Source organism: Myotis nattereri, assembly GCF_964212035.1.
Source record: "Myotis nattereri genome assembly, chromosome: 19".
In the NCBI taxonomy this organism is placed as follows: Eukaryota; Metazoa; Chordata; class Mammalia; order Chiroptera; family Vespertilionidae; genus Myotis; species Myotis nattereri.
Window position 1 is genome coordinate 25,470,890 of NC_138095.1, and position 21,985 is coordinate 25,492,874.

General features: G+C 55.5%; 3 protein-coding genes across 3 annotated transcripts in view; 2 read left to right on the top strand and 1 right to left on the bottom strand.

The window, feature by feature from the left end:
* Window positions 1–4,760, top strand: part of SEC14L2 (SEC14 like lipid binding 2) — a 25,601-nt gene extending 20,841 nt beyond the window's left edge. Inside the window, exon 12 of the mRNA XM_081113841.1 lies at window positions 2,581–4,760. Coding sequence (XP_080969967.1) covers window positions 2,581–2,711 — 131 coding nt within the window. The 3' untranslated portion in view covers window positions 2,712–4,760. The remainder of the gene's footprint in view (window positions 1–2,580) is intronic.
* Window positions 4,556–8,952, top strand: MTFP1 (mitochondrial fission process 1). The gene is made up of 5 exons (XM_081113851.1): window positions 4,556–4,695; window positions 4,875–6,049; window positions 6,714–6,841; window positions 7,192–7,424; window positions 8,359–8,952. The coding sequence occupies exons 2-5, from the start codon at window positions 5,983–5,985 to the stop codon at window positions 8,429–8,431; spliced, it is 501 nt and encodes a 166-aa protein (XP_080969977.1). The 5' UTR covers window positions 4,556–4,695; window positions 4,875–5,982; the 3' UTR covers window positions 8,432–8,952.
* A 2,941-nt stretch (window positions 8,953–11,893) lies between these two features.
* On the bottom strand, window positions 11,894–21,551 carry LOC308535121 (SEC14-like protein 3). The gene is made up of 12 exons (XM_081113852.1): window positions 21,493–21,551; window positions 19,743–19,818; window positions 19,446–19,489; window positions 19,266–19,325; window positions 18,115–18,303; window positions 16,938–17,033; window positions 16,274–16,334; window positions 15,333–15,416; window positions 14,440–14,546; window positions 13,924–14,063; window positions 13,649–13,818; window positions 11,894–12,595 (listed from the first exon to the last, which is right to left on the bottom strand). Exons 1-12 carry the CDS (start codon window positions 21,544–21,546, stop codon window positions 12,474–12,476), a joined length of 1,203 nt encoding a protein of 400 aa, XP_080969978.1. The 5' UTR covers window positions 21,547–21,551; the 3' UTR covers window positions 11,894–12,473.
* Between the last annotated feature and the right edge of the window lie 434 nt (window positions 21,552–21,985).

Here is a 21,985-nt window from a genome sequence, read left to right on the forward strand (position 1 = left end):
TCTTCTCCTTAAAACTCGGGAGTGAGCCAGAGCAAGAAATCTTAATCTGGGGTTCAGGGACTCCCCAGAGCAGTCATTATAAATCTTAAAGAACAAACACCTCCCCCTTTATAACAATAGTATCTTATTGTCCCCTTGACTATCCTGAAATATAACAACTCACACAGATAATTATTAAAAATCAGGATCATCTCCTTATTTGGAGAAATTAAAAGAAGTTACTTTAGAATACAGGGTGTCCCCAAAAATGTATACACACCTTTGGAATAATTATTAATTCCAATGGGTTCAATCTGTAAAGAAAGAAACAGCCATTGAACTGTCGGTGGTTAAGTGTGTATACATTTTGGGAGAGATACCCTATATCTATTTCTCAGTACATACATGAGAGGGCATGCTTATAGCCAGTCTCTTCAGATTGGCACCTTTCCCAGTGGGGACCTCTGCCCTGGAGGGTCCATGATGGGCCCCAGAGGATCTGAGATGGTGTGCGAATTTCATCTCCGGATGAAAGCATCAGATTCTCAAGGGGTCAGTTCCCCAGCAAAAGTTGAGGAGCCCTCGCTCCCCTGGAGGATTCTGGGGGCTCTCCGAGTCTGTGATACAAGATTGGCGTCCAAATGAGCCATGCAATTCAGGAACTCCACTTTCCTCGGCCTGGGCCTCCTAACAGCCCCTCCCTGCTTCTGAGGGCAGAATATCACACGAGGCAGAGCCGTCTCGATGGTGCTTGGTCCGAGAGCGCGAAGACTCCTCTAGTACCACGGACCCTGGTTGCTAAGGCTTTGTCATCCAGGGCCGAGAGGAAGCGCCCCTCTTTCCAGAAGGATCAGGGGTCCTGAGAGGCCTTTGGCAGAGAGAGAATCAGTGACTAATCTTCACTTCACACCGCGAAGATGGAGGGTGGTGTATGTACCCTCAGTCTAAACGATGCAGGGAAGGGCCAGGGGAAGTATCGGGATTAAATGCACAGTTTGTTTGTTCGTTTGTGCTGGGAAACGTGAGAGAAGACCAGGATGGAGAAGGGGCAGAGCTAGTTGTTTTGTTCTCGTACTCTGTTCTCTCGAAGGGGTTATTGGACCGAAATGGGACAGACTCTCCAAAAAAGGGGGTTGGATTAAACGCGGTCGGCCCCGTTTCCTCTCCGCAGAGGGACCCACCCCTAACAGGTCTTATCTATTCACGTATCAGAGTCCTGTCCCTTTACAAGCATCACGTGTTGCCCTAATACACAGGACGTGCACACACACGTACCCATTCACGTCTGTCATTCAGTGTGTGTATGTTGGCAGGAATTTTGAAATTGTAACACTTGTCACAGGGTTTGAGAAACGTTCCTTGCAGACAAGATCAGGCGTGTTCAGGGTGGTATGGCCCCAGGTGAAAGCCTCCCTTTCGGAACAGGCACCCGAGTAGTGTCTGTCACCCAAGAGAACTGGGAGTGCAGCTAGACAGAGCAGCAAAGCCCAGTTATTTTCATATCTATATGAACCCAAACGTTACAAACTATTCATCATGTTCTGTTTTGTTTTTTTTTTTTGGCCAAAGGATAACTGTGGCCATTTCCACCAGCCACTTCTTAGGAGGCTAACTCCTTTCTTTTCCATCGGAACAGTATTTCATCATATGGATTGCAGTATAAACTTTGTAAGCAATTCTCCTTAGAACACTGGCGTTTTCCCAAGCGCTCAGTCCCCCAAACAGGGGTGCAATGAACGTCTTTGCCCGTGTATCTTCCTGTGGGATACAGTCCTGCTTCGAAAAGTTTGCACAGTTTACCTTTTGTCAGGAACGGGACAGGGCAGGGCTTTCTTTCCAGGGTCCGAGTCAGGCAGCAGTTCGGACCAGAGGGAAATTCCAGTTCTATCACTTCCTCTCTGTGTGACCCAGTGACCTTTTTTATAGGACGTAAAACAAGGACTCATGCTGAACTCATAGTTATTTTGAGAAACAGTGAAATAACACGTATAGATTACCAACCCAGTGCTGACTCACAGAAAGAGCAATCGTTACCATTACTCTTATTGTTGTAACGACGACCAATCGCTGCTATGAATTCTACGCCTCGCTTTTATGGATTTCAGAGAGGAAAGGAGAGGGAGACAGACAGAAACATCAATAATGAGAGAAAATCATCGATAGGCTGCCTCCTGCACAACCCCCACTGGGGATGGAGCCTGCAACCCCGGCATGTGCCCTGTCCGGGAAACAAACCGAGACCTCCAGGTTCCTAGGTCGATGCTCAAATCACTGGGCCGTGCCAACTGGGCTCTACGCCTCACATTCAAGGCCCAGTTCAAGCTCTAACTCCTCTAAAAGGCCTTTCACATAATTTCACCCTACAGGGCGCTCTCTTTCCAAGCTTTACAGGAGTGGTTCTCTCTCACTCATCTGGCACTTGGCATGTTCTAGGGAACACTTTGTCCATCCAGCTAGACGCATTTGCAGAAGGTGAAGGGCCCCTGCTTATGCTACCATCATCCTCAGTACCTACACCTGGCCTTGCTCAGCCAAAAACATCGCTGTCCCCAAGCCCTTTGGCGGAACCGCCTGAATGCCCTGTTTTCTGCCTCCCCTCAGATGTCCTGCGGTTTGACAACACCTACAGCTTCATTCATGCCAAGAAGGTCAGCTTCACGGTGGAGGTCCTGCTTCCAGACAAAGCTTCAGAGGAGAAGATCGAACAGCTGGGGGCGGTCACCCCAATGTAATGCCTCCTCCCACCGCAGGCCTGGCTCCCTCAGTGTCTCCCCGTCAGTTTCTGTCCCCTGTCGCAGTCATTTTTCCAGCACCCTGATGCCCAAAGGAACTGGGGCTAGGAGGAAGACCTCAGCTTGAATCTGGGGAGTTTTCATTTCAGAGTTAGGAAGAGGGAGCAGAGCAGGAGGGGGTCTCCCGGCCTTTCAAGTTACGAAGGAGTCCCCAGGGGCTGGGCACTGGGAAGGGGTCTGTTTGTCCTGAAAACTGTGCCTACAGCACCCACCTGAGACAGCTGAGACAGGAAGGGGGTCCCATGGGGTAGCAGCAGGGAAGAAACTGGAAAAAAAGGGGAGAGACTGAAACGTAACATTTCAGCGAAGCCAGCAGCAGGGGAGAGGAACTTGCAACCAAATGAATACGTAAGCTTAGATCATAATGAGCAGCAGAAGGAGTTGCTAGAGTTACGCTGGGGGTCAGAGGCGCTTCTAAACTCTATCACTGAGGCTGGGGTCCTGTGGCTTTCCCCCCACCCCGTCTCAGGAGGTGGCCCACAGTTGGCATAGAGTTCCCACTCAGGGGTCCACAGGCAGGTCTTGCCCTCACCTTGAGAACTTCAGCAACTCCGGGGTCCCTACGGCTGCCGATTTAATTACTGATGATTGTCATTGATTCAGAGCTTCCTGGGACAGTGAGCTTCGGTACCCAGCCACTGTCCTCCAATGCAAACAAAGCACAGGGAAATTACCTCCAGGGATCCCAGCTCTGGGGAGAGAAGGGAGGCTCGGGGTGCCTGTGAGCCTGAGGTTTCCAGCCTCCCATGTGAGCACCCCACACAAAAATGACAGGTGGGATCCAGACAGTAGAACTCAGTGAGGGCATTTGCCAGTCTGAGCCGTCCACGGTGCTTACTGACCCGCTCCCTGTCGACCCGAACAAAGCCTGGGCAGTTCCCATCTCTGGGAGAGGGGAATGGTGGGCGCCATGGGTTCCTAGTGCCTGGCGGGGAGGCTGCCCGGGCAGGGGGCCAAAGGCAGGGCCAGCATCTGGGAGAGCCCGGGGCTGGGGGCCGCCACAAACAGCCTCGAAGGCCCCCGGCCCCTCCACCCACGGGGACAAGCAGGGATGGCCATGGGGCCGCTCAGCGACCAGGAGCTGGAGGGCAAGGACCCTTCGGGCAACCATCGCGCTTATCCCAATCCCACCTCCTGCAAACGCACACCAGGTCCTGGGCTGCACAGAGGCACAGAACACGAGAAGGCAGCCCAGCCTGGGGAGCTGGCCTGGCGGAGCGGGAGGGAGCAGGAGGAGGGGGGGGGGGGCCCTGAGCCCGCATGGGTCCCAGCCAGAATACTCAGGAGGACATCCCGACCTTGGTTTACAACGCTCTGTTAGAAAAATTAACCAATGAATAAAGCAACGTTCAATGCACAGAAAGTGGAAGTCCATGCCTACCGGCTGGTTCTTCGCTGCTCACGCCTCACCCAGAGCCCTGAGCTTAGCGACATCTATCCGCCAATAGTAGGCGGGGCGCATGCGCAGAAACCACTCCCGGCTCTTCTCTGGCGTGCGCTTTCTGGCGCCCAGCGGCCAACTCGCCTCCTGATTGGCCTACCCGGTGGGCTGTCTTCCGCCATCTTTGCTAAGGGCACTAAGGGTGCTCTGGTCGCCTTCACGGTCAGGGCGGAAGCCCCGCCCCACTCGGGTTTCTAAGGGTGCGCAGGGCGCCAGGCGGTTCTTGCGCGCAGACACACGTGGGTCTGGCGAGCGCGGTGCCCGCGGTGGGACCGAGTAGGCAGGGAGGCGGGGGAGGAACGATCACGTGGTGTTAGGGACCGTCTTCTAATTCTGCGCCTGCACTGGCAGTGAGTCAGGGGCTGGGTATCTCTTTGAGCCCCCGAGCCCCGCTTCCCGAGAGGTCACCGCTGATCAGGCTGTCGAACCCGACCCTACGGAGACAGCGACTCCCAGGGCTGAAAAGGAGACCCTCAGGAGGGAGTGAGTCGCCTTCATTTTTTCCAGAGTTATTTAATGATAATAAAAGCTAATTCTTTAATGAACACACACCTCTGTACTTACAAAGAAATAATATGTGCAAAGCGCTTGGAAAAGAGCCTGGTACACGTGAGCACGCAGTAAATATTAATCTTTTTTTTTTTTTTTTTTTTTTTTTACAGCGGTGGCCAGCAAGTAATAGGTGGCACAACTGGGACTGGAACCCAGGACTGCCTGTCTTTAATGGCTGTGTCTTTGCTTGCTCCCCCCCCTCCCAAATATTCACAAAGCTGCACTCATGGCTCACATGGGTAAACTGAAGTTCAGCAGGGAAAGAGCTCCCTCCTTAGTCATCACTGCCCCCCAAGCCCCCTCATTCTGTTCTGCTCATTTCCCTGAAGTCTTGCATCACAATCCTGTTTCCCTGGCTTCATGATGCATTCATTCATTCATTCATTCATTCATTCATTCATTCATTCAAGGTCTTGTCCCCAAGAGGTTCTGTCCAGTTTTCAAAATGATCCGGTTTAGATGTCCGTGCTGACCGATGGCCATGGCACGTGTCGGGAAGGGACTTCAGAGCCCAAGTATCCATCTCACCAGGTGCTCACCACTCACTCTCCCAGCCTCGCTGACTGAGATCTAAGAGCACGGCATCTGGAGCCAATGCCGGCGTCACAGCATAGCTGCTGTATGACCTGGGAAAATGCCCCATCTTTTCTGAACCTCTATTTCCTCGTCTGAAAAATGGGGGTCACCGGTTGATGGGAGGGTTTAAGGAAGTAATCTGTCTATAGAGTCTTTTCCCGGTAAAACCTTCAGCTGTTAGTCTTTGGCCAACGGTCTGGCCGGTAGTAAACACAGGCAAAGATGACTTGTTATTCACCCTCGTCCTGGGAGTGAACGCCGGGGTGCACCCCGTGTAAGAAATGAATAAAGTGAGGCTCAAAGAAGCACAGAAGCGTGAGGTCACACGGCTCTGACGTGCAGCTGGGAAGGACAGGATCTTCCATTTGAACCACAGCCAGTCCTGGGAGAGGATCGTGCCAACCCTCAAAAGCCCTAGAAAACGCGAAGAAAATCTGTAGGATCCAAGCCTGGGAGAGGGGCTTTGGTGCCCGGGGGAATTTACAGACGCTCCCTGCTTTTGGTGACAGCGCGACCAGCCCGTCCTTCAGTCCGGGACCTTCAGTCCGTCCGGCCACCTTGGACCGGAGGAGGGCTTGGGGAAGCTGAAGCGGCAGTGGTGGCTGGACCCGCTGCAGTGGCCGGGGCCGCCGCGGAAGGGCCATGTCCGAGTCGTCCCCGCAGGGTGCTGAGCGCGACCTTTTCCGGGACACGTGGGTGCGATACCTGGGTGAGAGCGGGGGCAGGGGGCACGAGGGGCACGGCGACTCCCCCACCCTGTAGCTGGGGAGCAGGGGTCACGGTTTGCCAGTTCGTACGCCAGTTCTGGGTCCTGGAGAAGGTGGGAGGATTCCCTCTTAGTTCTCATTCTGCCCAGACCAGAGATTGGGCTCAGAGAGGGTTAGGGGCTTGCCCAAGGTCACACAGCTCTGGTTGGCCCAGCCCTGCCTTGAGGGGTGGGGGCGTAGGGGAGGGGAGGGGGGTCGGTCTCTGCTGGTCCAGTCTCCCAGATTGAAGCTCAGACCCTACTGGGAGAAATGGGAATGGGGTGAGCAGGTTGCCTTCTCTGCCATGCCGGGGCTCTGATTGGAGCCCGAGTACCTGGAGCTCAGTCTGTGGCTGCCTGTTCCCCCATTAGCGCAGAAGCTTCCAGAATCCAGACTGGGAAGGCAGGCGAGTGACTGATCACGGTGACTGCACTCAGCTCTCCCACAGTGGCCCTAGCGTTGAGGTAGGCGTCGTGGGTGGCCGTTTTCCAGGTTCAGAGAGATCCAATCCCTTGTCTAAGGTCATCCAGCTTCTGTGTTGCAGGCTGGGGCTAGAACCAGTCGGCTGGAGCGCCCCCTGGTGGAACAATCGCTGCTCCCCGGAATTAAATGTCCCCTTCTGTCCAGGCTACGCCAATGAGGTGGGGGAGGCCTTCCGCTCCATGGTGCCCGCGGCGGTGGTGTGGCTGAGCTATGGGGTGTCCAGCTCCTACGTGCTGGCTGATGCCATTGACAAGGGCAAGAAGGCAGGAGAGGTGAGTGCGAGCCTGCCCCTCGACACGCCCCCCCCCCAGGCCATTCCCAGGGTGGGTTAGTCCCCGGCCTTGCATGTGATACCATCACTGTGATAAAGCATGTGGACAGTCCCTACCCCAGTCCTGTTTGTAGGATAGTGCACCCCCTGCCCCCCAGCCTTGCGTGTGGACAAGTCTACCCCCAGCACTAAATGTGGTAGAGTCCAGAGCCCAATACTAGCAAGGTTTGTCCCAGCTCCCTCTCCCCTCCCCCCGCCCCGCCCCCTACTTCTCTCTCCCTGGTTCAGCCTCATGCCACAGGGTTTCCTGACTCTGCCGCTGCTGAATTCAGTTTCTCTTGTGCCCACCAGGTGCCAGGCCCTGAAGCGACCCGCCGCACCAGGGTGACTGTGGCCGTGGTGGACACCTTCGTGTGGCAGGCTCTGGCCTCGGTGGCCATCCCAGGCTTCACCATCAACCGTGTGTGCGCGGCCTCTCTCTACGTCCTGGGCACTGCCACCCGCTGGCCTCTGGCTGCCCGCAAGTGGACCACCACTGCCCTGGGACTGCTGGTCATCCCCATCATCATCCACCCCATCGACAGGTGGGCGCGGCTCCCAGCCTCAGGGTCATTCTCTCTGCAGATGGAGAGAAGCCCCGGGAGGCAGGGGGTGTACCCACTTTGCACAGAACAATCGCAGCAAAGGCAGGGCTGGCACTCGGGGCTCCAGAGGTAGAAAGGACAGTCTTTGCCCTTGGCATATGATCTGGCAGGTATTTTGGCAGTAAAGGCAGAGGCCGGGGCTGCCTGGAGGCTATAGGACACAGGACTAGTAAATTCCCAGGAAAAAAAAAAAAAAAAAGGTAGTGTTACAAAACAACCAGAGGCAGGCGGGAGCAGGTGCACCTGGAGGTGTTAGTGACAGAAATAGGAATTGTTTTGTGAAACTGAAAAGTCATTAAGCTGCTTTCAGGCATGGCTGGATCTAGGCACCCAAATGGTGTCATTAGGGGGTCTGGGTCTCCCCATCTTGCTGCCCTTTTCTCCACCCCACCCCCCATGTTGGCTTCACTCACACTTTTCCCTCATGAGAGCAGGGATGGCCCCCAGCAGCTCCCAGCTTCCATCCCACCATCTTAGCAAGCCCCATGGGAATCTTCTTAATAGTGACAGCAAAAATCCCAAGGAAGGCTGTCATTGGCCCATTGTAAACTGGGTATCCACCCCTAAGCCAGTTGCCCTTCTCTGATTGGCCAGGCTTGGGTCATGTGCTTGCACTTAGAACCAGACATGGGGCCAGACCAACATGGAATGGGAGGAGTCTTTCTCCAATGGAACACAGCTGACCCCGAGGCCATGAGTGAGTCTTGTACCCTCTCTGTGCCTCGGTTGTCCTAACGGAATAAAGAAGAGGGTGATGGCCGCCACCTGGATGGCACCTGTGCCCTGCATCCAGAGACTCCCTTCCCCTAGCCCTGACCGCCTGCCTCCCATTCCCCCATTGGTCACTTGTTCATCACCCTCCCTCGCCCCACAGGTCAGTGGACTTCCTCCTGGACTCTAGCCTGCGCAAGATGTACCCCTCAGTGGAGAAGCCCAGCTCCTCCTGACCCACATCCTGGCACCTGGCCCGGAGGTTGGCACACTCCCTGCTTTCCAACCTCCTCCTCCTGTCTGGGGATTCAGTGCTTGGCTCCTTGGGGCCGTAAGGCCCTGGCACCTGAGTGGGTGTGAATTCGATGAAAACAACGACAAAGGCCTCAAGGAGCAGCTGCCGCAGCGACTCAGAGGCCAGCCCTGAACCCCGGAATTCGTGATACCGAGTGGCAGTGGGACTGGGTGGGCCCAGCCTTGTCTTTTTGACAGGAAAGCAACATCCTCCCATGGAGGAGAAGGGGACTGGGCCCAGAGAGGGCGAGGAATATGGCCACGATCACTTGGCAAGCTGGGGGGGGACCCAGGACTCCCAGCGGCTCAGCCAAGTCACCCCATGGCAGCGTGGCTGGACAGGGGAGCAGCAGGCACTGGGTGTGCCGCGGTGGGGGACCCTGAGCCCTGAGTCTCTGGCCAGCCCATTCCCGGGGCACTAGGAGGCAAGACAGCCCTGGTCTAATAAATCCTCAAGAAGTTTCGTTTTCTTCTTCCCTGTTGGGGATGAGCAGGGATGTGGTGGTGGAGAGCAGGGCTGGGGGCCCTCCGAGGCGGAGGCTGACTGCTCGGGCCAGGTGGCACTCGCCGTGGCCAGCGCTGGGCCTTTCTGGTCCCTCCCCGCCCACCAGCGTCCCCTGCAGATGCCCGGGCGTCCACTTGGCGCTGCAGCCTCCTGCACCCACGCCTCTGGGAGGGGAGGCCTCCCAGCCTGTAGGGTCACAGATCAGACCCAGCCCCGGTCTGCTCTCCCCTCTCCAGAGGCAGCTGGGTAGGGAGAAGGGAAGGGCCTGGGAGGCAGCCCCTGCTTGCCAGGTTGGGCGCCCACCTGTGGCTGCTGCCCCAGCACCTGATGTTCGGGCTCAGGCTCTTGTCTCTCTTCCCTGGCTGCTCCCTCTCCCTCCAGTCGCTTCTGTCCCCAGTGCTCTACCCCCATATCTATCTCTCCCCTCCAGGCCAGCATGAGGGCAGCGGCCTCTGGCTTGCCTCCCTCCAAGCTTCTCTATTTGCCAACTACTTCTGAAACCATCCAGACCCGAGCCCGGGATCCTGCATCAGGATCTGCAAAACCTCACCCCCAGTTTTTACTCCAGCTATTCTGTCCTTTCTGGTTCCTTGGATCTGGAGGTTCTCTTTTTTAAAAAAATATATTTTTATTGATTTCAGAGAGGAAGGGGGAGGGAAAGAGAGAGAGAAACACCAATGATGAGCGAGAACCATTGGGTTCTCAACCTGTGGGTCGCGACCTCTTGGGCATGGGTTCTCAACCTGTGGGTCGCGACCCCTTTGAGCATGGGTTCTCAACCTGTGGGTCGCGACCCCTTTGAGCTCTGCCTGTTTCCTATCTAGTTAGTCAGAGGCAAGAATCCAGAAACTCAGGCTGCCTCTCTGCCACTGGCCATCCGCACGGCCTTGGGCGGCTCCCTGTGGGTTCACAGCTTGAGAACCCATGCCCAAGGGGTCGCGACCCACATGTTAGAACCCATGCCCAAAGGGGTCGCGACCCACTGGTTGAGAACCTCCGCCCTAGAGCATGCTGGGAGTCAGGTCCCTCCCTGTCCACTTTCACGCAATGCTCAGCATCACCACCAGGAGGCAGCATCTCCCGAGGTGCCCATGTCAGCTGGTTCAAAGTGCTCCCAGGGTTATTGAGAGCTGCATCTACTAGCGAACTGCTCCTAGAAAGTGCCAGGCCCTGTGCTAAGTGCTTCCTGTGATGTGTGCGGCTCACTCACTCCTGGCAAACACATCCATCCTGGTTGGGTCCCTGTTTCCTGGAGTCTGAGTCACCGGCCCAAACTCACACAGAACATCCCATAGCCTTTGACCTTCCCACTGCCTCACCTCACCTTTCCCCCAGCCCAGCACTGACTATTGCCTTCCAGCCCACAGCTCTCTACATCGTCGGGGGCAGATCCGACTCACAGGCTGAGCTTTGGTCTCCTCACGTACAACTCTACGTGATGATCTCCCGCAGTGGCCGTGAGGATTACGGGAGAAATGGCTCCCGAAGGCATTCAGCCAGGGTGGGGCTCACAGGGCGAGCTCCACAAACATTGGCTGTCCTTTTTTCTTTCTTTCTTTTAATTTATTTTTATTGATTTCAGAGAGGAAGGGACTGGAAGAGAGAGAGAGAGAGAAACATCAGTGATGAGAGAGAATCATGGATGGGCTGCCTTCTGCATGCCCCACGCTGGGGATCAAGCCCGAAACCCAGGCATGTGCCCTGCCCAGGAATCGAACTATGACCTCCTGGTTCATAGGTCGATGCTCAACCACTGGGCCACGCCGGCCGGGCAACTTGGCTGTTCTTAATGTGGCAAGAGGCATGGACTGTGTCCGGACCTGGGGCTCAAGCCAGCATGTCTGTGTCCCTGACTCGCAGCACAGAGTTCAGGTGGGCGTCAGGGGGCTGTGCTTCCCAGAGGCCGTGCCAGGAAGGGCAGGATCCTGGGCTTCGGGGCACAAGCCCTGCCTGGCCTTCTGCGAGTTTCCTTGGACGAGTGGCTTAAGCATTGTGTGTCTCCATTGCTCCAGCTGCCCGATGGGCATAACACCTCCTCTACCCACAGACGTGGATTGGAGATGGTGACCTCCAGGCCACTTCTACTAGAAGGTCTAGAACAAACAAGCCACTCCTCCTCTTCTTTGTACAAGAAGGGCCTTAGAGAAGTGGTATTAGGGGGCAATTAAGAGCAATGTCTTTGGAGCAAAGAAAAAGCAAACAAAAAACCCCACCTGTAGGGTTTTGGAACCGCTACAGAACAGCTGTGTGATGTTGGGTGAGTGACTTCACCTCTCTGAGCCTTCGTTCCCTTGTCCATCAGGTGGCCGCGATGAACAGCCCCGGGGGAGGCACGGGAGTAAAACAAGCTAAACTCATAAAGCACTTGGCAGTCTGTGTGGTACACAGAGAGCACTCCCTGAATGATAGCTCTGATATTATCATCATCATCATCATCATCATCATCATCATCATCATCATCATCGCCAGACAGCTGCTAGGGTCGGATATGACTTCCTTTGTTCCCAGGAAAGTCCCTTTGTTTAAAACACAAGCTGTAAGTTCCAAGGGAAAGAAATGAGGGTGGGAGTGATGGACGAGGGGGAACTCTGCACCCTGAATCAGATAGAGTCTTCATGGAAGCATCGCCTACTGACCCCAAGGGGGCAGGCAGCCACTGCCAGGAATCTGGGGGCTGACTGCCTGAGTCTCCAGGACAGTCAGTCCATCCCCATCCAGGGCTCTGCTCCTGTCCAAGGTGCTGAAATCTGCCCGGGTAGGCAGGCACCTTCCCCTCATGCCCGTCCATGATCACCTGCTCCCTATCTCCATTCAGCTTCTCAAGGACACACTGTGAAGTTGTACTCCTTACATACATCTGCTCTACAGGGAGGAAAAGTAAAAAAAAAAAAAAACATTTAGATACATCTCCAACCCAAATTGCTCATGGTTCTTTATTTTTAAATATATTTTTATTGATTTCAGAGAGGAAGGGAGAGGGAAAGATAAAAATATCAATGATGAGAGAGAATCATGGATTGGCTGCCTCCTCTATGTCCCCCACTGGGGATCGAGTCTACAACCTAGCCCCATGCCCTAACCCAGAATTGAACCGTGACCTCCTGGTTCATAGGTTGACGCTCAACCACTGAGCCACACTGGCCAGGCTCATCGTTCTTAGGAAAGAAATTCAAGCAACTTAGGAGATGTGGGGGCAAAGGATAAGAGATTGACTTTTCTACTTCTTTCAAGGGTTTCAGTGACCTCTACATCTTGCTGTGACCCTTGCTTCTTTCTCTCCTGCAACATTGGCCTCCTCCAAGTCTGTGTCTCTGATACCTTTCCTGATGTGACCACAGCATCTGAATCTTCCCCCAAAGTGGCTCCTTCTCTACTCATTACTGTCAGGCTCAGGAGAACTAATGATCATTTTCTGGCGGGAGGATAGGAGATCTATAGGCAAAGCAGGGGTCAGAGATCTCTGTGCAGTGACGCAGCGCCTAGATGGGGGTGAGCTCCTCGTCGTATTTCTGCATGCCCTTGTCTGGGAGCAGTACCTCCACCGTGAAGCTGATCTTCTTGGTGTGGACAAAGCTATAGGTGTTGTCGAAGCGCAGGACGTCTGGGGGGACAGAGGGACAGACAGGTGGTTGGCCCTGGCTTTACACTCCTGTGTCCCTGCCCCAGCCACGGGGGAGGACTGGCTGTGTTTCCCCTTCCTGTGTTTGCCGAGCCGAGTCAAGTTCCCACCACGACTGTTTCCTTCCCCATGGGAACTGCCACCCCTGAGCGGGGCCTGTAAACAGACACTGACCTCCTGCTGGCCTGTGTCCAGCCTGGCTTTAGTTGCACAAACTGGCAACCAGAACAATGGCCACGGCATCCCATTGTCTTCACACCTGGACGCTTGCATAATGGGGGTTGGCGGGGGGCCATCAGAGGCCTCCTGGCCCCTGGGGTTCTGGGCCAAGCCTGCACATGCCCTCTGCCTCCCCCACGGGCACCCCAAGAAGCAGGGCTTGTAATTTCTGCTTCACAGGTGAGTGCAAACCAAGGGTCCAGACGGAAAGACTTTTGCCCAAGGTTACACGGCGAGCACGAGGCTGAGGTGGCATCCTGGCCCCGCACGCGGCTGTGTGGCTCTGGACAAGCTGACTGACTTCTCTGAGCCCAGCTTCCTCCTGGGGAGAGTTGCACCTGCCCCATCATCCCTGGCCTGTGTCCCAAGAACCAAGGTTTCTCAACCCCTGTAGGGTCCGTGGGTCTCTGGCTCTTGGTGCACACAGGTGTGGACCAAATGAGCAGCTTTAAACCCTGGCCAGTTTGGCTCAGTGGATAGAGCGTCGGCCTGCGGACCGAAGGGTCCTGGGTTCGATTCCGGTCAAGGAAGGGCGCGTACCTTGGTTGCAAGCTCCTCCCAGGCCCGGGCCCTGGTAGGGGCCGTGCAGGAGGCAACCAATCAACCAATCAACCAATGGTTGTGTTTCTCTCTAAAAGATCAATGGAAAAATATCCTGGGGTGAGGATGAACCAAATGAGCAGTTTTGTGAATGAATGGCGCTAACCTCAGCTGTGTGCCTGGGGCAGGGGGCAGCACCCTTCTGTTTCCTTCTCTACACCCTGGGACAGGTGACGGCAGCTTCCAGGAGCTGGGTCCCGGCTGGGGCGCACTTACAGACGCCAGCTTCCGAGCAGGTGAGGCTCCCGTCCTCCGGCACCATGTGGGCGTTGTAGCGCTGGGTTGGCAGCACCTCCGTCATCTCCCCCGCCTTCTGCCGCTCCCCCATCTTGGTCTTCAGGAAAATCCCGAAGCCGATGTCCGCCCCATCCGAATAGAACTGCCACCTGGACATGGGTGGGGGGACGAGGGACAAGTTACCTACCGCTCAGTCTGAGGGGTCCCCCAGGGGCTAGTCCCCAGCCAGGGGTGGGTCAGTGGCCTGTCCCTACCTGAGGACACAGCCCGGGAACAGGATCTCATACTCCACCTGGTGCGAGGAGCCGCGGCTGATCTGCACGGAGTGCTCGTATTGAGTCTTTACCTGGTCCCTCACGTACATGGACTTGGGGACCTCCCCACCGTAGTTGATCTGCGGACATAGGATGGGATGGGCTGGCTCCCAGCTTCCAGCCCTTGCATTGTTCATGCTGCTGTATCTGCCTGAGATGCTTTCACCATTTCCTGGAAGTTTTCTGCTCATCCTGTCCTCTCCCACCCCACCCCCACCCCCACGCCCCAACCCTGACCCTCCAGGCCGGGAACTTCCTTCTCTAGCTCATCCGTCTGGGCCAAAATGTCCTCATTCCTTGTTCGCCTGCACAGCTGCTGAAAGGCAGGGCTGGGCCTGTGTGGTTCCACACTTGCTCACAGGGGTCTCTCCATAAACATTTGTGGAATGAATGAGTGGGTGAGAAAGCAACTCAGCTCTACTCCCCTCCCCTCCCTGTCTTAGGGGGTCTCTGTACCTTAGTTAAACATTTGGGGTTCCCATCTGGGTCAGTCATGGTCCCCCCATACTGGACAGGCAGTTCCTCAGGACTGATGGATTTCAGCAAACCTTCTTTCCAGTTGTCTGGGGTCAGAGGCGTTGAAGGACAGTTATTGGGCATGAAGGGAACCTGCCCCCCCTCCCCCATCCCCACTCCCACCAGGAGGACCTGAGCTTAGGGAGAAACCATACAGAAGCTCTGCAGCCAGGGCCACTCCCCAGCCTCCCAGGCCTCAGGCTGCAGGAAGAGTCTTCCGGCATCGTGTTGCTATGGAAACATGTTTCCCCTTGGCCGATGGGTTTGCACATTTTTGAGAGCCTCCAGTCGTTGAATAAGAGTTCTTTAATTCTCTCACAGAAATGTATCTTCTAGAAATGCACCTTGTTTTTAACTATTCACACCTCTTTATAATCAACTTTTTAAAAAGCTTAACGACCTGTCCCATGAGAGCCAATCATTTTTCATGGCTGCCCAATAAGGCATTTTTCATGCATGCATTATGTACTCATCCAGTCCCTTCTGGCTGAGCCTCCCTTCTCTGAATCGCGTCTCTTTTTCCTGCTCTTTTTCCTCATCTTCCTAAGCCCAAATTGCCTTTAGAAGCACTGAGAGCTGAAAGGACACGCAGGCCCATAGCCCAGAGGTTGACTAGCAACCAGCTGAAACCCATAAGGAGGAAGGCGTGAACGCCTTCGTCACCAATAACAGGGAGTGAGGCAGAGGTCACCGGGTAGACTCCACAGTCTAAGACCCGCCTCACCCTTGAGAAGGAGGAGTCTCTGCCTCGAGGTGATGGGTGGGTCTCTGGGTGGAGTGATGGACCCAAAGCTCATGCACAAAGCTCAGGGGATGCAACGAGAACTACTTACTTCCCAACACTATAATTTTTCTGCGAGTGTCTTCACTTAGGAAGGGCTTCATGAGGTTGTAGCCCACAGGGAACAGTTTGGTGGCTGGAGAGATACAAGCAAAGATAACGGGGAGGAAAGAGTTCCATGACCCACCCTCTCCATAACAGTCATAGCCAACAATAGGGCGGAATCGTGAATTATCTCGGCAAACCTCAATGCCCTGCACCTGACAAACCATCCAGCCAACTGGTCAACCAACCAACAAGCAACAACTAACCAACCATTCAATCAGTCATCCAGTCTATTAACCAACCAATCAACCAACCAGCCAACAAAGTTCTAATAAATTCACTGTCTAACCAGCCCACCAACCAATCAGCCAACCTATCTAATAGTCAAACAACCAATTAACACACCAGCTAATCAGTAAACCAACAAGCCAATTAAACAACCAGTTAACTGACTAGCCAGCTAGACAACCAACTAACCAACCAACCAACTCACCAATCAACTAGCCAACCATCAAACATCCATCCATCCTTCCCTTCACCCACTCAAATGACAACCACCCAAATACCCAGGGATCACCCACCTGGCCCCAGACTTCAAGGAGTGGAAAACCCAGCAAGGAAAACAGGATGAATTACACACAGGACAACTGGTGGCCCCAGAAGGCAGCAAACAAGAAAGGCCAGAGGCAGTTTAGGAAGGGAGAGATCAATGAGGCAGGAGAGCTGGGGGGAGGGGGTCCTGAAAGAGCTGGGGCTGGAGCTGCCTCCTTGTGCGGTGAGGCCAACCACAGAAGCTTCCATGTAGGGAGCACTTGCTCTGTGCCAGGCACTCTAAGTGATTTGCACGCAGCCAAGCAACCCACCTGTCTCCCTGAAACCCAGGGAAGAAGGCGCTATTCTCATCCCCAGGGTACAGGTGAGGAAAAAGAAAAGTCACTTGCCGCACACCTTTCAAAATGAACAGGGACTTCAGCGTCTCCGGATAATTCTCTTCAAGGAGGGCAAAGAACTGTGGGACCAAGAAAGACACCTCAGAGCCCGCACCTCATCTTCCCCTACCCCCATCGCCTTTGCAATCCAGAGAGCTAGGGCGGGTTCCCCTCCTTTCCATCTCCTCTACTGGCCCCTGGAGGGGAACGTCTCACCTCAGACTATGGCAACCATATCATAATAATCATTTGAAGTAAGATTACAGTAGTGATAGTATCATCATAATAATGACTACTATTTATTACTAGTAAATGTTCAGTATTTGCAAGTGCACTGTATACACTTTACATATTAACTCGCCGGGGTATCCGTGTATCCCTCCAAAATGCGGACTATCATTATCCCCAATAACTTGCTCAATTCAGAGCTGGGGGTGACAGGGCTAGGAAGGGCGTGGAGGAAACTGGCCCCTCTGGTCTCAATGCAGTGTTGTCCCCGAGGCCTGTCCTGTGGGGCCTTCTAGGAAGCATGTCTCTGGGTCCTGAGTCGCATGCCGGGGCCCCGGGAGGCTACCACCTTTTACCAAATCTTGGCTGTGAGTAAACAGCCAGGTCACAGCAAGCCGAGCTGGTCATTAAACCATGCGGGGGGGGGGGGGGGTGCCATGGGGCTTTCTCCTCACCTCCTGGTACACATCCACCAGAGGTTTCCAGAAGTGCTTCAGCCCCAGGCCCTCGCAATCAAATATCATCACGATGGTATCAATCCTCTTCCCCAGCTGCAAGGATGAGAGCAAGGACCGGTTCCCAGGCTCAGGGTGCAGGCTCAGGACTTGGGGCACGGTGACGCTAGCATATGACACCTCAGGGTTTCTCCCAGCCCCCTACTCTGTCCTCAGATGAATGAATGGACAAGACAGTGCATACCTTTATCTATCCATCCATCCATCCATCCATCCACCCACTCATCCATCCATCCATCCATTAACTGATCTATTCATCCATCCATCCATCCATCCATCCATCCATCCATCCATCCATCTATCCATCCATTAACTCATCCATCCATCCATCTATCCATCCATCCATTAACTCATCCATCCATCCATCCATCTATCCATTAACTCATCCATCCATCCATCCATCCATCCATCCATCCATCCATCCATCCCCCCATCCATTCATACTGCCATTCATTCATTCATTCCTCCATTTGTCCGGATGATGTTTACTGAGCACCTATTGTGTGCCAGATGCTGAGAGCATAACACAAAATGCTCAATAACACACACTGTTGTCTTCAAAGAGTTCACAGTCTCGTTGGGGAGATGGACTAGCCACCAGGTCATCATGGCCCTGAGATGCGTGCTGGGGTGGGACAGCGTGGGAGCTGTGGGAACACACGTTAGCCCAGACGAGGGCCTCAGAGAAGGTGACATCTAAGGTTGAGACCTGAAGCTTAGATAGGAGAGAGCCAGGGGAAGCGTGGCACGCAGGTGTGTGTGCTGGGGGTAGTCTGATCCAGATACACGAAACAGCAGGGGCCATGAGTCAGCAGGAGTAACAATAACCAGCATGGTTGAGAACGACGTTAGGCCCTGCGTGCGAGGCCGTATACTTGCATTATCTCACCGAATCTTTGCAACCGTTATCTATGATGAACCGTTTTCTAGGTGAGGAAACCGACCCAAGAGGTGAAGTGACTATTCGAGGCTGCACAGCTGGGAGGTAGCAGAGCTGGGGTTTGGCCCCAGAGCCCTCTGACTGTAATAGTAGAACAGGTAGGTGCTACTCCTGGGACCATGTGCCCTGGCAGCCTCACCCGCCCCAGCTGCCCGCCTTGATCAGCCCAGGCCTCACCCGCTCCGTCTGCAGTTCACACTGTTGCAGGATGCGCTCACGGTCCCTCATCTTGGCCTTGAGCAGGTCCTGTTTGGTGACCGAGAAGAGCAGGCCTTTGGGGTCCAGAGGACCAGCGATGTCGTACCACACGGGGCAGCCGTCACGGTCATAGCCACACAGGCCCCCGGGCATGTATTTCTGGACCACCTGGGGTCACACGGAGAGAGACACGAAACTTGGCATGAAACACCTCCCCGGGGACCCCCAGGCTAGGTGGCCCTGCGTGCCCCAAGCCTTTTGTCCAGGTGAGAAAACCTAGGGCCTGCAGGGGAGGGCCTTGCTCAGCAGGTACACAGCAAAGCCAGGGCCTGGCCCAAGGCCTCTGGGCTCCTTAGCTCTGCCCCTGACATCTCCCACGTCCCTTTTCATGGAGGGACGCGTCATGGGAAACATGGATCCTGAAGGTCAACCGGCCTGCTTCAAATACAGACACCCCTGCTGCCCTGCTGTGCATCCCTGAGCAATGGGTTCCCCCCAGCGCCCCCCTCTGAGCACCATTCCACCTCCTCTGCTGCCCAATGGTTTGGATAGTTCCTCCCTCGTGGGATTGTTGGGGACGGTCCCCAAGGTCATGCCGGCAAAGCGCAGCGGCTGGTCTAGAGCTCTTACTCCATCTAGGAAGCTATGGCCATTGCTTTACTAGGATGTCAGCGGCGGGGCTGTCCTCCCGATGCCTTGGGCAGCTCACTGGCCTTCCCGCCCCGACAGGAGGCTCTGAGCGAGGCCCCAGGGGTGAGGGCGCAGGGGCACAGGCTCACTGTGGGGGTCCAGGGACTCACAGGCCTGAGCTCAAATCCCAGCCCCACCTCGGGGTGGTGGGCCTTTGGGTAAGCTGCTTAATCTTGGCTGGGCCTCAGTGGGCTCGTCTGTAAAATGGGACAATAGGACCCACCCCCCATAGGGTTGTGATGACCCAATGAACTCACGCAGGTAAAGTCTTGACCCCCAGGCCTGGACCTCATAAGCCCCCAGGAAAGGTACCTCCAGGCCCAGGAGGTTCCACAGGCTCCTCGGGCTCCCCGCCCTTCACTCGCGTCCCCAGTGACCCCCGAGGCGGCTTCCCGGTATGTTTGGGAAAGACCTGGGTGTGAGAGGAGGTGCCGGCTCACCTCTGGAGGCTGCCAGTCGAGGATGTGGTCAATGTCCATGGCCTTCCGGAACTCCATGTGCTGAAAGGGAGAGCAGTGGTCAGGCTCCCAGCACCCCGGGAGGGGCGGCAGGGGCCGGAGGTGTGCGTGGCCTCCCACGAAGCCCCTCCCCAAATGTCCAGGGGAGGCCGTGGGTCCCACCTTGCGGAGCATGGTCTCTGCTTTCTCCAGGTTGAAGTTCCGAGCTGTGGGGAGATGGAGGAAGGACTGAGTGGGGAAAAGACTGTTGGGCGGGGGCCTTGTCCTGGTCCTGGCCAGGGGGAGCTGCGGAGGGCCCTGGGTGGGGCCTTCTTCCCTGCCCGCTGCCCTCTCCTGAACCTGGACGTGTGGAGCAGGGGGTGTGCTTGGGGCCTGAGGGCCGTGCACCGTCCTGGAGCCTCTGGGACCAGCACCCTCTTGCCGCCCCCTCACCTCGCGCTTTCCCGCCTCTGCCCTCACCTCGGAGCCAGCGCAGAAGGAAATGGTCATCAGGGTTGGGCAGGGCGGGCAACACGTCCTGGACGTTCTCTCGGAACTGGGAAGGGAGAAGCGGGTGAAGGTGGTTTTCACGCTGAGCCTGCCCCCCCCCGCCCCCCCCGCCCCACAGACTCAGCGATTGTTTTCCTCAACCCGTCTCTTCCGCGTGCTTCCGACCCACGATGACAGAAGGGTGTGCGGGCAGAGGAATGGAAGGGACATAGATCACTGGATGGGTGGTTGGATGGGTGGGTAGGTGAACGGAAGGAAGGCTTTATGGGTGGGTAAATGGGTAGAAAGAAGGATGGATGGATGGATGGATGGATGGATGGATGGATGGAGAGTGGGTGGGTGAATGGGAAAAAAGGAAGGTGAAATCAGTGAATGAGTGGGTGGAGAAAAGGAGAGGTGGGTGGGTGAGTAGAAGGAAGGAGAGCTTGGTGGGTGAATGGATGGGAGGAGGGATGGACAAATGGATGGTGAGGTGGGACGGTGGGTGGAAGAAAGGATAAATGGGTGGGTAAGTGGACTGGAGTATGGATATACAGTAGTCGCCCCTTATCCACGGGGGATACGTTCTAAGACCCTCAGTGGATACCGAAGCCACAGAGAGTGCTAAGTGCTATATATGCTATGCTTTTTCCTATTCATACATACCTATGATAAAGTGTAATTTATAAATTAGGCACAGTAAGAGACTACCAACAATAACCAATACGAAAACAGAACAATTATAACAATACTAGAGGCCTGGTGCACGAATTCGTGCACAGGTGGGATCACTAGGCCTGGCCGGTGATGGGGGCTGATCAGGGCCGTCTCGCAGGGCGGGGAAGGGGGGGAAGGAACCACAGGAGGTTGGCCGGCCGCAGGAGGTTGGCTGTGGGAGCACACTGACCACCAGGGGTTGACAGTGGGTAACTGAAAACGTGGAAAGCGATGTGGTGGATAAGGACAGACTCCTCTACTCTTCATTCCTTCTGTGTGTCAGCCCACCCAGGCTCCTGCCTCTTGGTTGTTGTTTGTTTGTGAATCCTCACCAGAGGATATATTTCCATTGATTTTTTTTTTTTAGAGAGAGTGGAAGGGAGAGGCAGAGAGAGAGAGAGAAACATCGATGTGAGAGAGATACGTTGATTGGTTGCCTCCCACGCGAGGATTGAGCCTGCAACTGAGGTATGTGCCCTTGACCGGAATCGAACCTGAGACCCTTCAGTCCAAAGGCCAATGCTCTGTCCACAGAGCCAAACTGGCTAGAGCTCTCCTGCCTTTCTAAAAAGTCCTGTCTTCTACCAAACCATGGTTAAGGATCATGTACCCTCCTTCCCCCTGCTCTGTCTTCCTGGCTCTCACACACCGGTCACCTCTCAGGGTCCTGGGAGGGGTGGGAACCGCAGGAGGGCACCACCAGCACCCTTCAGCTCCCACCTGAGGGGCCTGGGAGGGTGGGGAAGGGGGCAGCTTTCAGAGAAAGCTCTGGGTCTGGCTCCTGAACGAGAAGAGGTCAGGCTGGAGCTGGTCCCCCCACTACTGACCGGACGTAGTGCTGGTCCCTCAACCCCTTCCCCGGAAAGGGCTGATGTCACTGTGAGACCTGACCCTGGGAGAGGTGACGGCAGAGAGACAATGTCGAGGACATGCTGAGCCAACAGAGTAAGGCAGGGCGGCAGCCACCGCCCCTCCTCTGCCCCCCCAGCCCTTCTCCCTGGGGCTGCAGGGGAGGGACTCTCACCTTGGCCAGGGTCTCTGCCTGCTTGGGGCTCAGGTCTCCGACTCGGCCGCTCATGGTGCTGGGCGAGCTGGAGGAGGAGGGACCACTGTAGGCAGCGGCCAAGCCTGGTCTGGAACCCTGAGCCAGCCGGCCTTTTGCCCCTTTGCTGGGTGTGGCTCCAGGCACCTCCTCCCCGGACAACTGTCGAGTGGCACCTTACGTAATTGGGATTAAGTGAGGTCCCGTGTTTGGCTCTGGGCCAGGTCTGAGGGGCAGGCAGGCACGGAGGCTGGGAGGGAACGGGGCATGGGAACCGAGGCTGGGCCCTACAGGCCATGCTCAATCTGCTGAGCCCCACCGGCCGGGCTAGAGGCCTCCCTTTTACGATGACATCTTAGGGTCACTGCCTCATTTATAGAATAGGGGGTTGGGCGGGGGTGGGGGGTCAACGCTTACCCTGCCCTCCTTACGTGGTTGGAGGGAAGATCTAACGAGCCATGTAGACTGTCTGGGG